General features: G+C 38.1%; 1 protein-coding gene across 3 annotated transcripts in view; it reads left to right on the top strand.

Moving 5' to 3' along the window:
* The window catches only part of POU2F1 (POU class 2 homeobox 1), a 108,328-nt gene that overhangs the window by 62,584 nt on the left and 28,613 nt on the right, over nucleotides 1-17,131 (top strand). For all 3 annotated transcript variants that reach the window (XM_074900225.1, XM_074900216.1, XM_074900207.1), the window contains exons 2-6: nucleotides 958-1,023; nucleotides 8,068-8,168; nucleotides 11,070-11,123; nucleotides 12,752-12,871; nucleotides 14,613-14,792. In XM_074900225.1, the coding sequence (XP_074756326.1) occupies nucleotides 966-1,023; nucleotides 8,068-8,168; nucleotides 11,070-11,123; nucleotides 12,752-12,871; nucleotides 14,613-14,792 (513 nt within the window). In that variant the 5' untranslated portion in view covers nucleotides 958-965. The remainder of the gene's footprint in view (nucleotides 1-957; nucleotides 1,024-8,067; nucleotides 8,169-11,069; nucleotides 11,124-12,751; nucleotides 12,872-14,612; nucleotides 14,793-17,131) is intronic.

Genomic DNA, 17,131 nt, shown 5'->3' with positions numbered 1-17,131 from the left:
GAGGTAACCTTTAAAGGACCTAACGAGAGAATATCCTGGTGTAAAGGGTTCATTTTGAGCTCATTGAACTTGAGTTTAACTTGTTATGGGAATGGAAGAATGTGCTTAAGGATTTGCTTACACTTCATTTTATGAACTGGTCTGTCTTGAGATTCTTTTTGTAATTTTGGTTTGTGATAATGTGGCACGCTAAGGTCGGTAGCAAAGAATGAGGAGGTAATAAGCTGGAGAGCTGATGCTGTACACAGAACATCTGTATAGATTCCTATATAAAGAAACTATATTCTCTGTCTGCCATCTGGAGAGGCCCTCTGCATTGCACTATATTCAGCTGACAAGCTTTGAAACCAAGAGCAGACTTTTCAGTAGATAGATCCAGAGGGAGAAGGAAGAGGAATTATTTTATATTTGTATGGTTTTGCAGGAATATATAGGAAATACAAAATAGCTTCAGAGCTGACATTTCTGTAAAATAAAAATGCAGTATTAGAAAAATGGAATCTATTTAATTATAATGTCTGAATTTTCTTTCTGTTATGGGAGGGGAAAAAAAACCCCAACACAATAATGTAGGCCATGATGGTCAGACTTAATGTTTTTAAATCTTGTTGTAGTCATTGTTCCCCCTCCACCTCCTCTTTTTGCTTTTATGACTTTTCATTGTACTGAAAATTAAGTTCCTACCTATCTCTGCCCTCCAGCATGCTGTCTTTTATTCCCTTAACACCATGTTTTCACATATGGGAATAATGACATACAAAATTTTGAAACAATATTTATCTGGAAGATTCAGTATTATGTTCTGCTTCTGATCATTGTTTTTTTGTTATAATCTGACTTTGGGTAAAGTACATACCAAATTCCTGATGATATATATTTCCATTGGATAAGCAGATATGAATAGATTTGACTTTTTTCTTTCTGTATTAGTTTATCTTTATTTCTGTTTTAATGCAGACTCAAGAATGAACAATCCGTCAGAAACCAGTAAACCATCAATGGAGAGTGGGGATGGGAACACAGGTAAGAAATGATGAATTGGTGCACAGATACTTTCTGGTGGAATTGAATGGATATTAAAAGTAAAATTTCTTTACCAGTTTGCAGGAATTAAAAAACCAAACCAAAACAGAATACACCTACTCTTTTTAGAGTCTTGGAAACACTTTTATCTTGTCATTAACCCTACTGTATGTAGGGCATTATTCACACCTACTGTATCAAAGCACTACCCACACTTTGTATGTAAGATTCCCCTTCCCCACTTCCTCTATCTGTAATGCTTCTGATATTGCAGAAGGTCTGGTGGCACTAGCTCTTCATAAGTAGTCTCATTTTTTTCCTGGCAGAACATACCCTCAGCACCTTTAACTTCGTCATTTATTTTTGAGTTGAAATTTTCCCTGGCAGATGTGGGCCACTGGCGGATCTCGTTTCCTTTTTAGATTTCATTCAAGCTCTCACACCAGTTCTCAAGAACAAGGCAAAGGGAGAAAACATAATTTCTCAACATTTAAAAAAAAAAAGTTAGCTGGCTTTTCTGTAATTTCTTCATGTGTTAGAACAGAACCTTGAAATTTGTCTGGGGAGGAATAGCCCTTGTCTCAGGGCCAGTGTGCCTTTTGTTGCATCCTTCAGATGCAGCCCTTGTTAAGCCACTATAACTCAATCATGCTATCTCATGCTTTAATTCCTTTCTGGAGGTAATTTAATGTTCATTTTGGAAGCAAGAGAAATGACAGTTCTGAATGGAAAGTAAATAGTTTAACCTAACTCAGAATCTTGTCTGAGCTCAGAATAGCATTTGGGAAGAGAATATTTTAATGAGAAGGAACTTGTTCTTGCTGCTTTGAGAGAAATCTAGGTACCTTTTATGAGGAAAATTATTTTTCCTCCTCTTGTTCAATATTATGAGTTTTACTTTAAACTCTGGAGTTCTGATGGAATAAACAATTTATTTCATTTTACGCTGCTGTGTTCTCATTCTTTGTGCAAGGGTTTAATATGGCTAAAAGTGACTGAATGTTCCTGATACTGATCTGAGAGGTTGGGTGGTGTCTGCCGATTCAGGGGGACAGTCAGAAGGAATTCTGCTCACTTATTAATATGTGTTTTGTTACTGACATCCCAGTTTTTATAATTTCCTTTGTATTTGTAACAAGGAGAGGTATCAATTCTTTTTATGTACAAAAATGATTTATTATGTATTTAATAGTGGTTTAGGATGTTATAAAACATTATTTGAAAAAACATATGGGCTGTAAATATTTCATAATCGTAAACAGCATCAAGAGAACAACAGTTTTAAATATCCCTATGGAATCCTTGTAGCTGGAGGGTGTGTGTAAACTTCTGAGAAAATTCAGACTTCAGACTCTGTATGACCACACTTTCCCTGTGTATACTTTCTCCAACGAGCACATTGCCAATGCATTTCCTTAAGTGCAGCTTTAACTAGCAGTTTCACCTAAACTGGGCTGTTAAAGAGGAGGATTTGGGTTTATTCAAAGGTAGTCCATTATCACAAGAGTATTGTGGCTTCCCCAACATTGGACACTTCTAAGATTCAGCTGGACAGGGTGCTGGGCCATCTTGTCTAGACTGTGCTTTTGCCAAGAAAGGTTGAAACAGATGATCCTTGAGGTTCCTTCCAACCTCGTATTCTATGATTCTATGGTCTGTGTTCCTAGGCAAATACTTTATTAGTGTGAAGGTAGTGGTCATGATAGAAAGAAATCGATGGATTGTAAAGCTGTACATAGGTGCTTTCATCACAGAAAGGGGTACAACTTCTATATTTTTTTATACTCTGATACTAAGGTTAGTAACAACAGATTGATTCTCACGGGTGTTTGGACCTTTTGAAAATGTTCCTTCTGTAATTTAAGTGTTCTTAGTCATTCCTTTCACTTCTGTTTTCTGACTTTTTAAATTATGCAAGCTAAAATATTCTAGCATTTTTGAGGACCCTTTTTTCTGCAGTCATTGTTTTGTTTTTAAATATAGTGCTTATAAACCATTGGACGTAGTGATTAATGGCATTTGTGACATTCTTTGCTGGCTCAAGCATCAGCTGCATTAGTCAACTGGCAGATGTTGAACCCTGACAGGAATACTCATGGAATGTAATTTTAGGCTACTGAGCACGGTACTTAGATTATGGTTCTGGGCTCTGTGCATACTTAGGGAAGACAAGTCAACTTTCAGCTTGGATGCAAAGGACCTGGAAGTGCCTTGTCTGAGAAGCATAGGCTCTGAAGCAAAATGCAAGAAGGTGACTTTTATAAACACCCAGTTCTTATTTTTGTAACTGTTGTTTTCCAGTGACATTTGTAAATCACTTGTATGCTGTGTAAGCACTACTAGTCAGTCTTTTGAACCTCGGTGGATGTATGTTTGGGTCATTTCTGTTTTGAACTGTAGTAAGCTGATACAGCTTGAAAATTGTAAGAGAAATTACTGTAGAGCATGGAATTTACATTTGGCAGAGCTACGGTTCTCAGGAAAAAGCAATATGCTTGCCACTGCTAAAGATGACTTAACATCAGTAGTTCTCTGACCTAGCACCTAAGTTTTATGGAAGTAAACAAATTAGGGTTTTGTATTTCTAACTCTGACTATTTAGGGAATGCAGTAAAGTCCCCTGAAAACGTTGGTCACAGCAAAATGCCTGAAACAGATTTTAACTGTAAAATTTTTGCAATAACTGTCCTTTTAAACATCTGAAAAAGCTGTATTTCGGAGGAACTAAAAACAACAAAAATGTTTTTATGAGTACAAGAGTTGTTGGATGACTGTTTTCACAAGAGCGTCAACTGATCAAACTGGTCATCAGTATTGCAGAATTATACCAACCTTTTCCAACCTTCAGTTGTGGTGGACTGTCTACTTAGTATCTACTGGAAAAAAGAGACAAGTGAAAAAAAAAAAAAGAGATAAGTCTTACAGTGAATGGATAGCCCTTTTGGTTTCCTTTTATAGGTTACAGCATAAAATTTTTTCAAAACGGCTCAACTTTTTTTTTTGTTTAATGCATATTATTTTTAAAAAGCTGTATGAATGCCGTACTATGAAAGCCAAGGTTATAATGTCTAGCAAAACTGTAGTGTTATGACATGCATTGACATAGCAGCAAAAAAATGTTTGTAAGTGTAGTATTTGGAAGGATTCTGAGGATTCTTGTTTGCATTGCTTCGTTTCCAGAGATTGATTTTCCAGTTTCCATAAGAAGAAAGTCTATAGGAGAGTAAGAGCGGGACCATGAAATATTTTAACTGCTAAAATTCTGGGCAAATATCAGTGCTAAACTTCTTATTAGTAATGTGGACAAGGAATCAACAATTTCTGAGTATTGGGGATGTCTCTCTCAATGCATGCACACAGAAAGAGAGAGGCGGGCGAGGGGGGATGGGGAAATATACTGCTGGTGCTGGCAGATGTCTCAGAGCACAGTATAGATACCCACTCAAGTTAGTTTTGAAATCTTCTTTCTCCTCCTTTGCCTTCCCTTCCTGAGTCCTTTATTGCACCTTACACTACATCTCTGCAGACCTGTCGTCCTTCGCTCCTCTTCCTTTCTTATGCAGTTTATAAACTTAGACTAAAGTCGGCTGGCTGATTATGCTCTAGAATTTTGAGAGTATGTTCTTCTGCTGACTTCAGCTGCAGCGTTACCTTGCCTGCTCCATTTTATTATGCCTTTACCTTCTGCAGGTACAATTTCAAGGCAGCATAAACTAATCCATGTTCAGGATGTCCTGGTAGTTAGCATTCTGTTCCTTTCCCTGGAATGGCATTGAGTGAGGTGGCTCAAAGATTTGATTTGGCTGAAAATTAATCGCATTTTGTATTGAATCCTCATCCAAACCAACTCTGTGAAACAGCTAAACACATGACTGAATTTATGCCAGAATTTAAACATGCTGAAGTTGCACTGGTCTTGGGCTACAAGTTTGAAATTTCATCCTCCAGCTTGATTCAGTCTTAACAACTTTCTGGGAGCAGGGGAGGCCATTTCCCTACTACCATGTATCTGACCTCCCCTGCTTTGCATTATCTCCTGCTTGCTGGGCCCTAAAGTCAGTTAATTCATCTTACATAACTGGTAGAAAACTAACTTCACTGAAAGAAAAAGGGAACAGTTTACATGAACAGTTTTCTACTCAGAAAGGTGGATTGGCTTACTGCTGTGTCCATGAACTAGCAGAAGGGGCAGGACAGGGACGATGTAGCTGGAACCAAGAAGAAAGAGAAGATGGGAGATAGAGGGGAGAAAAAGACCCCTCTTGTTTGGTGTTGTTGAGCTGTTAGATCAGCTCTAGCAGTTATGGGAGCTGGGATGGAGATGGAAAAGACATCAATACTTGACACTGTTAAAATCACAATACCTGTCATTGCATCTACCATGTCTACTAATCACTAGGGGTTTTTGCATTTAAACTCTTACTGAGCAGCAGTGACTTTCTGGTCCCTTCATGTGCTGACCTTCTGCTTCTGACAACTCCATTTTCCAGTCTCCTTATCAGTTTTTTTGATTCCACAGGAGTGATGTCACATCCTCATGAGCACCTTAAGAGCAAGGCCTCTCGTATGCTGGACTCAAAGTTCATTTTCCCTGCTGTTCAAGAGACATAGGCATCCTGCCATAAATGGCAACCAACCTGGGTAGCATTCTTTCCAAAACTAAGGCTGCATGCAAAGGGGAAGGAACTCTTCCAAACAGCAAAGAAAGCTTAAGATGCAAGTAGAACCCAGAGTGAACAGGTGTCTTTTGAAGTTTTTTGCTCCCAGTTTGGTTTTGGGAGATGTAGGGGAGGGAGTTGAAGTCTTTCAAGGTTGAGTTTAAAGAAAATGTTTTCTCTCAGTACCTGTCTAAACTGTGTTTTGAGACCCATGGAGATTTTAAGCTCAGTCTTGCAACTTGCTTTGTTCAAAACCATCAGCCCTAGGAGGCTTGTTTCAAATTTCCATATTAAGAGTCAGCAGAAGTGCTAACTGGAGCATTTCTTCTGCACACATGCACAGTGGTGCTCTTTCAATATGATACCATGATTTGAGGTTCTTTTTGGAAGGCAGTTAACTAGAACAGCTTCACCTATATATTTAAGGTGAGGCTTCGAGCTCTCAAAAGTGGATAATTTTTTTTTTTACCCCTGCAAGTTTTCCATTTGGAATGAGGAATATGTGCCTTACAGTAGGTTTTCTTACCTATATTTTTTTTTCCTACTTAGTGGTCCCTGACCACAGGTTGAACACTGATTCAGAGTATCTGCTTAAATGAGGAGGTGGTAGATTGTTTCCTTTGAATGACAATAGCTGTTTGTCAGGAATTGTTTTTATATATTTACCCAAATCATCTTCCCACTACCTTTGGCTTTCTACATTGAGAGAATTCTGCAGTTTACTGGGAAGAATAAACATAGGTGAGATTCTTCTAGCTCTTTGCAGCAGTTCTTCTTATCTACCTTCATTTGGAGAAATGCAACCAAGTTGCATTCATTCAGGATCAATTCAGACCAGTGATAGTCCTTCCATTCACTTTGGATTGGAATTTTAGCCTCATTAAAGCAAAATCATTTTACATAGTTTAAAATTTTAGTATTTTTAAAATGCCTGTCAACCTTTGGCTGCATGTATGTCCCTTAAGTCTTGTAAACCCTGACCCAAAGCATATAATTAGAATTTGAGACTAGCCCAACTCTTCCCCCACAGCACCTCCACCAAAGATGCATCAAAGGGCCACATTAGGTATACCTTACATGGCTGCTAGAAAGCTTGTCTGTCTATGTTGTATCTATATTTAATTGAACAGCGACTTCATCTTTGGAAATTTTTCCTCGTAAGCTGTTTGTAGGTCAAAATAGAAATATAAAATACTGGATAGTGTATTTTACTAATAAAACTTTACGCCCGCTTGCTTTTGCAGATGTTTCTAAGGAATAGCAAACCCCTATTGTTTAACGACTGTGAGTCTCTTTTGCTTAGTAGATAGCCTAGATTTTTATGGTGAAAAATGTAGATGATGCAAGGAATTTTGCAGCAGGAACTAGTTGAACACCTGTCCACAGGCACTAAGCAAAATCTGATTGTCATGAAGAGTAAACTTTCAAGTCTAAAGCTGGTTTTACTTCATTTCAGTCACGCAGTTTTTAAGATTGCATCATGTGTTCCAAAAATTTCGTGCAGCCCGATACACCCAGAGTCTCCCTTCTTGTAAGTAGTAATACCCAACATACGAAACCAGTTGTTGATAATCTCTAATGTTGATTTTATCATCTCCCCACAGAATGATTCTTAAAAGTTTGTAGGTGCAGTTCCTCTTGGCAGAAGAGAATTCTGTGGTAGTTTCTTGTGGAAAAAACATTCAGGGTGTGTTTCCCCCCCACCCTTCTGACAACCAGATTATTTGGGGATAGTTTGTTTTCATGTCTTCTGAGCTGTTTTAAGACAACAAAAATGTAGGAAAATAATCAGGTTTTAGTTATATAAAAGTGGGTGAGAGCAAAAGTAAGCCCAGGCAGTTATCTCATGTAATGAGAGCTCTGCACAAATATTAATGGAAATGTGGAGGTATCTTTTATCCAAAGAGTAAAAACTGTGGCCCATTACTGCTATATATATATATGGTACTTCTGGCTTTGCCAAGTATTATTTTACCTGTCTTTAATGAAAGGTGACTTTATATGAGCCTTGTTCTTGCCACTTGCTGAACTTGAAGATAGTTATCAGCTGTTGGGTAGAGAGTGCATGGAGAATGGAAACACAGTTTAACTGTAGCAGGATGCACTCATTTGGTTCTCAAACCGTGGTAGAGTAGGTAAGATGACAGAAGCTAAAGAAAATATAATGTTGATTTTGTTCAGCTGACAGATGCTATATTACTGAAGTCTGGAAGTGACACTGCTTCCCCACCCTGCCTTTCAGTAAAAAATGTTAATTCTTGTTACTGTCAGAGTATTTTTCTAGTACATAGTATTGAGAGAATAGCAGGTGACTTAGTAATATTAATTCTAATTCCATTTCATAAAAGTAATAACTTAATAGTTCTTAATACCTCTCTTTCTCCAGGCACGCAAACAAATGGCCTGGACTTTCAAAAGCAGCCTGTGCCTGTCGGAGGAGCAATCTCTACAGCCCAGGCCCAGGCCTTCTTTGGGCACCTTCATCAGGTAAGGGAAGACCCTTTTCAAAGTAGGGGAGACTTGAGCAGGTATGAGTGCAGCTGCTCTTGTATGTTCTGTGTTCTCTCTTTGTGAATGATGGATAGCCATGTAAAAGAACATGGGTAGACCACATGCTTAAATAGCTTGGGTGGGAAGAAGTTCTTATTGTGGCACTCACTGCAGTGCATTAGGCTGCAGAATACATCAAGATAGGGTGAGACCTATTGGGGGGAACTAGAAAGCCCCTTTCTGGACACTTGAGAATGCCTGGTGGGGTTGGGCATGGTTTTTTTTGTTTGTTTGTTTTTAAACCTTACTGGAAATACCAAATTGAAAGGCAGAGTAAAATTTAATCTTTTTGGTAAAGAATTGTATTGGCCCAACAGTTGCCAAGGTTCTGAAACTGTCACTACCTAGTTAAGAAACCAGAAGCACTACGCTTCAGTGTTTCAATCTCTTACACATTAACTAGAAATACAAAGTGATCGTACTTACTAAGCATATTTGGTTTGTGATTATTTTTTTAAAGTTATTTCAAGGACCTGTTTGTCAGGTTGTATTAAGGCTTCTACTACTATCCCTCTTCTGCTGCTGCTGTGTTTAGGGAATCAAAGCTGAACTTCAGATGTAGGCTGAAGCAAAATGGGGCATCCCTAGGTGAAGAGAAGTATAAGGGGCATTTTTTTTGTAGTTTTTTTTATCTGTTAGCACTTGATGTATGAAAACAAATGTCCTAATTTCTTTCCCTTCCTCAGCACCAAGTTTAAACTTTAAAATACTGTACCTAATTGGCTGACCTTGAGTGTTTCAGGTCTCAGGTTGCACAGTTATTGTGGTATAATTGACGTGCTGAAGCTTTTATGCCCTCTTTTAAGAGCTCTGAACTACCATTTTATTGTATGGAACATTCCACACGTCTTGTCACATAATTACAATTTTCCTAGCAGATTGGGTTATACAGGACCTAGGGAGTGCCCGTGTTTGAATTTGCTGAACCAATAGGCTGTTGCAGGCTGCCTTTATATGGAGAGAGGCTGACTAATTTTCATGGGTTGTTAGTATGTGTTTAACAGGAAGACAGATACAGCTGTTCTGCAGAATTTTGTGTGTTTGTTTTAGTCTTCCTTTTGTTATACAGATTGATCCAGGACAGTTATTATATTTAGCACAGTGCTTTATCATGCTTTGGAAATGTATTTATTTAAACAGTTGTCAGGATCTTTGTAACTTCATGTTTGATAAAGTGTGATTCATTTCTTGAAACTCTAGTTCAAAGGAAAATCTCAGCTATTCTTTCATGCATCTGCAGGTGTGTGGGAATCTATTGTCAAACTGTCCTCTTCTAGTGTGGCTGCTGTTAGTGGGGTGTTATTCAGCCTTAACACACAGTGCTTTCCTCCAGACTAATACAGAATGTTAGGTTGTAGGTAAGGAGTTCAGAACTGTTCAGGAGCAGTTGAGTTTCTAATTAGAAAATGTTTGTTGTGTGGTGGAAGGGGTGTCCAAATTTCATTCAAAGAGATTTTCAGGAATATGCTGGCTGTACCTGAATGAGATATGGTTGTAGTCACTTATGTGGGTTTTTTATTATTATGTAATTTTTAAAGTAGTATTTCGGAGTATATTTTTTTGATGGAAACCTATTATCGTTTAGGTTGTTCTCTGCTGTTAATTCATGTTAAAAGCTCACATTACATCAACTGTTAAACTACATTTGGCTTGTGATGAGGAGGAGCTTTTCTGGGAGTGTTTGCCTAGATGTAGAACATGCTTAGTAAGTCTAGTACCTTCATCTAGAGCAGTAGGAAATATTTCCAAGGTGACACTTAAGGGTTGCCTGCTTGAATATTCAGTTATTAATTTCATGTACTGCAATTTAAATTAATAGACTCCTTCCTGTGCTTGCAGATATGTGGACTCTCATTTGTGATGTATATTATGTGGGGACATCTTTTTATAGAGGCAAGAGTGCTACATTTTGCTTTGCTTTATTGTATCCTTACGTGTTGCCTGTTTTTTCAAATGAGCAGTGGTTTCCGAACATGGAATTCACTACAGGCTGTAACTCTGACCTTTGAAAGTGTTGGTAATTAATTACATAGCATTCCTTTGAGTAGTGGTAGAAACAAGGTGAGACTGATAAAAATGGTTTTCAGTACATTCAGTAAATGAAAATTTAGCATTTATTTTACAGAGAAAATCCTTATTACAGATAAAGTAACACTCTTGAAAAATCTTTTTCTGAAGGATCAGTTTTTCTTCACTGCTAACCCACAAGAACTTCCTTGAACCTGTTAATCACAAATATTGAATTCAAGTTTTGAGTATACCTGAATCAATACAGCCTTTGTGAAGTGTCTCCAGTCCTCTGTATTGAGACCTTCTTTTCAGTGGCTGAGGACTGCAAATACTTGAATGGGTTGATTTGTGGAAGAGTGTTTATGCTGTGGGTTTTGTGCTATGCAGGTGATTGCTCCTCTGTTGTATAAGGAAGCAGGTGAATGCAGCGTACATATTTGGGGTAGCATCCATTGTGAAATATTAGAAGGATGGTGATGAGTAGAACTTAATGCCCTCCCCTGAAGACTGGATTTTTTTAACAGGAATAGGAATAGTTAGCCTGTCCACACCCAAATGCTCTGTTTCAACTCAATTTCATGATAATATCTAGATCTCTAGGCAAGAATATGTTCAGCAAGAGGTAGACAAAGAACACTGTGGAAGAGACAGACTTTTTAAAGTCTGGAGCACAACCCCTATTTCACTGATTCAGGTGTTAAAGGGGCATGCATAGTTCTTGGGGGAGTTTTTGTTGGGATGAGGGTGGGGAGGTTGTTCTTTTTACATTGTTATAGTTTTCTGTGGATTCTACATTATTTCATTTCAATTTTTTGAACTGTATTGTAGGTCCAGCTCGCTGGAACAAGTTTACAGGCTGCTGCTCAGTCCTTAAATGTACAGGTAAAGACAATCTCCTGCTGCTGCTTGTCCTTCTCTCATTCCAAACAGCATTATGGTCCCATTAGAGATAGATTTTAAGCTATGATATGTTATTCTGTTTTTTCATTCTGACTGGTCTTGGAAGTGAGGTATGAGGAAATAATAGCTTTACAACTGTAAATCAGGTTCAGGATTGTAAGCATTCAGAAACTGGAGTTGTTTAAAACATGCAGTGATTGTAATTTTATACGGAATTTCAGTCAGGTGCTGTATCACGAAAACTATAAAACTCCAGGAATATTTCATGTTCTTCCATTTATTCACTTACTTTAAACATAGCGAGTACTACTTTGCAATTTGTCCTTATATCTGGTAGCTGAATATAGGAGTATAATGTAACATTAACTGCGTAATGTGGCTAGTGTAGATTGCTTGCGTAAATAACACATAGTGATTTCAAAATAAGTCAGAGTAATTGTTTAATAATGTACGTGAGACAACAAAGCTTTCAAACTTTTTTATGATGCTGAACACTTCAGTGTATCAGTTAATGTGTCACTTCCTCTTGGTACTATATTAAGGGGCAAGGGATGCAGTTTTATTGAAAACTGGTTTCAGTATTGCCTGTTATTAAAGAATGTAGGTAGTGCATTACATGAAATGCAATAGAATGTGGACCCACTTATACATAATAACAATTTGGAAAGAAGAGGAGGTATAGTGACCTTCCTTTCTAAGAGGAAGGAGGCAGAAAATTGCCTTGGTTGCCATGGTAAACTTCCATCCCTGAGAGAGATGTTGGCAAACAGGCTGTATCTCCAGTGCAGAATGTTTACAGTCCTGTGCTGTAATTATCGCTCAATGACTGGCAGAATTAATCAGAGCCTTTATGTTAATTAGCCTGCTCTGCAGTCCCCAAAACAGGTGGTGGAAAATATGCAAATCTATGCAGAATTTTAATGTTCTGCATAACCAGTTTTAATTATCATAAAACTCTCTCCCTCTCTTCATGCACTTGCATTTCCTCTCTCGTGTCTTCACAATTTCTTCTGTTTAAAAAACCCCAAAAGACAAAACACACAAAAAATTATTTTAAAATAAAGCAACATTCAATTAAAAAATGCTAAACTTTCATTATTTAAAAGCACTGTAGATATTATGTATTTTGCTGTAGGTAGATAGACCTGTGAGAATTTCTCAAACCAGTTCTCAAACCAGTCACTACAATGACTTAGAGGTGCAGGATGCAGATATAGAAAATGGAAACACAATCTCCTTTCCCTCATTCCATTGTTCAGGATTTTAGGCAATGAATAATTTTAACAACCTTTTCTTTCTTTATGGTGAAAGGTAGTGTCAGCTTCAGTTGCATTGCATAAAATGAAATGAGACTTGAAAATAACGTCAAAGAGTTACAAAAGACCTGAGAGTCTTTTTGTTTTGTTTAAACTGCATTACCTACAGACATGTTTGAGCAATCGTGACTGAGATGGTGGGCACATAGAGCCATTGCTTAAACACACTCTTAAAATAAACCCAAGGGCTTTTTGTATGCAGATGAAAGATTTTTATTGTGCAGTGTTGAGATAGCAGTGTTATACATTAACATCTGTTTTACACTATAAAGAGTTGTATCTTTTTTTGACTAGTCTAAATCTAATGAAGAATCTGGGGACTCTCAGCAGCCAAGCCAGCCTTCCCAGCAGCCTTCAGTGCAGGCGGCCATACCCCAGACCCAGCTCATGCTGGCCGGAGGACAGATCACTGGGGTAAGATTTACCCAAGTATACTGCAGTAAGCCTCCTGTCCAGCAAATGATGGCAGTATCTACAGCAGTCCCCATAGAACTGTCAGTGGAGGTTATTGTAATTTCCTTTAACATAGGAAGAAACTTGAGTGAAAGAGGGGACAGAAAATACCTTCCTATAAAAAAGCAGACTTTAATCTTTGTTTTTTTGTTACAAAGTATCTGCTTCCAAAAAAAAAAAAAAAAAAAAAAAAATTACCCTCTGTTCTCAGTATCCGTCTTACTCTGCAATGAAAGTAAAACCCGGTGCCTGTAGAAGTAAGAAAGTCACTGATGTCAAAGCGGAATTTTTTTTTTTCAAGATGAAAATGAGGCATGGGAGCATGAGACTAAATCTTATCAGATAGCTGGGTGAAGAACAAAAATGGTGGGAACTGCTGACACTAATTCTTCCTCTTCTCAAACACATTTCTTTTAAAGTAACTATAGTAGTGCTTGCCTTAAGCCTATGGAACCCTTATGTTTTAAGCTACCAATTTTGATTTTTTAATTGCAAGGCTTTGGGAGTAATTATGGAATAACTGTTGTTTTAGGATTACTGGCATTTCTGAATTGTTGTAAATGCTTTCAGTAATTTAAAAAAAAGAGCAAGTTTTGTGAATGGACTGGTTTGGTTAAAGTGTTTCCTTCCACGTAATCAGCTTTGCAGTTTCAAGAGTTTGTGTGTTAATAAGGAATTTAGGGCAGTTGCTCCAACAGTGTATTTATGATTTGAAGTACTAGGTTAGATCATCTCTGCACTTGAATGAAGCGATGTCTTAATTTCATATTCAATTGTTAAATCTTCTTGTATGCTAGTGTGTAAATAAACATCCTATTTAGTTTTTGGTTAATTGCATTTGAAAGTTTTAAAAGTGAGACTGTTTTAATACGCTATTAAAACTGAGCATATTTTACTATTTTTCTCATTCTCAAAAAATACTGGTTTGTTTTAATTTATGATTGTCTGCAGTAGTGAAACATCCAAAACTCCAGGCCTGTGCAGATATGGACTGTAGTAAATATGGGCATCAAGAGTCATTTACATGTAAAGGAGAGACTGCTGCCACCTGTTTCACAGAGATAATGTGTGTTTGGGAAGGAGAAGGGATGTAAACTTGCCAACTCTATTCTATTTAAAAAAAAAAAGCAGATGGGGAGACTTGGAGAGAAACAAATGGAGCTCATGTTCTTTACTTATATCTTAGGGCATAATGGAAATGATGGAATATGGCAGGGATTCATGCTAATGTGAAGCAGCTGGGGTGTTATCAGTTTGTTCAGTAGCCATAGCCAGCATTCCTGCTTCTCATTCATCTGGCTAATCACTTTCTGTTCTGCTGGGTGTAAATTTCCTTTCAAATCCTGGCAATACTGATTCTTTTCTTTTGCTTGCTACTTAATTACCTTTTTCCTGAACCTCCCTGTAGAGTTGTAAAGAAAACTTAGGAGTAGAGTTAGGTGCTGTTAAGTTCGAGTAAGTGCCAATGTTTGCGTTTGTGCGGTTTGGTTTATGTCAGGTCTGTGGTAGGTTGGTTTGTACACTGTGTTGGGTAGCCAGCTGTCCTTACTTAAGGCCAGAGTCATTGGCCAGTATATGGCTGAACTATAGCAATAGTTCTAGGAATGTCTGGTTGATATAACTAGTAATGAGCTAGCTAATGACTTTGTAGCTGAAGTGGCTCTTTCCATTATTAATGGCTGTGTTTTCTAATTATTTATAGCTCACGTTGACGCCAGCCCAGCAACAGTTATTGCTACAACAGGCGCAGGCACAGTTGCTGGCGGCTGCAGTGCAGCATTCAGCCAGTCAGCAGCACAGCGCTGCTGGTGCCACCATCTCGGCCTCTGCTGCAACGCCGATGACGCAGATCCCTCTATCTCAGCCAATACAGATTGCACAGGTGAGCCTTGAGGCTTGAGAGGGTGGAGAATGAAGAGGTTTGACTAATTGCATCACTCAATATTTATTCCTTATTCAGTGAGTTTCTGGAGTCTTGAGTACTGTTAGTCTTTCCTCATGCATCCTTAGCTGAATGAGGTTGAAATCGATAGTTTTAGCAAAGAAGGCATACCAGCTGCTCATCAGTTCCACTGGGCTTCTGAGTTTGTTCCAGAATCTGAGCAGATGCTGTATTTTCTGAATTTTCTTCCTTGTAGTTAGAGAAAGGAGAAAAAGGAGTATAGAAAGATGCCCATAGAAAATACGCTTGTTGAGACCTGTGTGGATGTGAAGGGATACCTGTGTGTCATGAAGGATGCTTGTTAGATCTAAACAGCAAAATGATAGAGCTAAAGAAAGGCAGTTTGACTTGACACATTTGTGTGCTATTTTGGCTTGGTGCTTAATGCTCAGAGTTCAGTGTCAAAGAAGGGGCACTCATGTGTCTAAAGAACTTGCCAGAATGAGTCTGGTGTTGGAATCTGGCCAGTTTTATGGTCTACTGCTAAAGACCTATTAATTCTTAATTCTGAAGAACTGCTTGCCAAGGAAGTTCTGCTTACTAGGAGCAGCAAAGATCCTCCTGGGTCTTCCAGGATTGGCTTAGTTCAGTGTGGAGAGTGCAGCACCACTGACTCAACACTTAGCATATGTAGTGCGGAAACTTCTTAGACTTCTGGATGAGGATAACTGAATGTATAGTGTAGGCATCTTGAATACTACTAGTAGGTGACGGTGTTGGTGATGCTGAAGTCCATCTTTCCATAGATTAAGGTTCTCAGTATGTAATATTTCAGCTTGATTAGTCTAGCTGTGCAAAATACACTGGATATGTAATCTCCAGAGTTGCTGCTGCTTAGAGAGTTGCTTCTTTAAGACTGTCTGATGCTTTCTATTCAGACTATTTTCACTTGCATTCAACTGGGTTGAGGTGTCTAAAAAGTGAAGATGAGGGCTGATGAGGTAAAAGAATTGAAATGTTGCAATTATCTGTGAAGTCCATTGGTGAAAGCTACTATTCCTTTATTTTGCTAGTCCACTAGCTGAAAGCTTGGTTCTGCCATCGTTTTTTGTCACCTGAAGCGTCAAATGTCTGTGGTGTTGGTCTGAAAGTTGTGACTGCTCTGGCTATCCTTACAGAGGCCAGTACTGATGTTGCCCGCAGACCCCTCACACGGAGTACTGCGACAAGTCATGTGATCAGATATTAATACTTGTTTTAGCAAAGGATCCCACGTCGCTGTCATGTCGCTGTCATGTTCTAAAGATGACTTAAGAATGTAGCATTCAAGGAAACTCGTAACTCACAAGACCATCTCTTAATTTTGTTAAGCCTTTGTCTGTCTGTAGCCAATAATACAGACAGAATGGGAAATGTCCTTGTCAAGAAATATGATAGTTAGCTTCTAACATCCTCCATACATCTGTCACAGAGTTCCCATTTGATATTATGGGAGTCTCTTAACCTAAATGTAACTGATGCAGAGGTGTGTGCTGTGCCTCTTGTCTCCTAGGTGTGCATCTTAGGATAGCAAGGTCTGCTTTACTGAAGTGCAGAGCATTAAAATTTCATATTAATAAAATCTGTACCTTGAACTTTCTGGTTTTGCATTTGTCAAATATGCCACCAAATTAGTGCATGCTTTTGAAGGCATTATTTTGCATGCATGAGATGTTGCTAATCCCACTCTTCCTGTTCAGTGGGAAGCTATGAAAATGTGTGAAGCATTTACAATTATTAATTTAGTACTGGGTTTTTCTCCAGAACTTGCAAAATCTTCAGAGAAGTGTTTGAGAAGAGTTGAAAAGATCAGACATATGCTGTCAAATAAGAGCTTCTGAAGTGAGCATTGTCTGGTTTGTGTGCGTGAATGAGCCAAAGGCTCTATGAAAAATAGCATGTGATCATGTAGTTGCCACCATATAATGTGTATTTGTAGCACAAGGGGAGTAAATTAGTTTCAATTGTTTTTTGGCATTCCTAATTACTTAAATGCTTTACTTCACAATTTATTTTAGGATAGGTTATTTTGATGCATAAATGTAGCTTGGTTGAATCTTGTTAGCTACTTATGAAGAAAGTGCAGGGCATAATTTGTGCAGGTGTTAGAGTTTGAGATACTTTATGGAAAACTTCTACCATCTAGGTTTGTAGGTGGATAACACCATGTTTTTGATCCATCTTGACAATGATTTATAAACAGTGCTAAGCTTTGTTTGCATTGCTATTGTAAACATATAGCTGATTACACAAATAGCTGAATGTTTGTTTTAATTGATGATTTTTGAATAATTGATTAA

Source organism: Athene noctua, chromosome 1 (genome assembly GCF_965140245.1).
Source record: "Athene noctua chromosome 1, bAthNoc1.hap1.1, whole genome shotgun sequence".
Classification (NCBI taxonomy): domain Eukaryota; kingdom Metazoa; phylum Chordata; class Aves; order Strigiformes; family Strigidae; genus Athene; species Athene noctua.
Note: the sequence above shows the minus strand (reverse complement) of the source record. Positions and strands in the feature narration are given on the sequence as shown.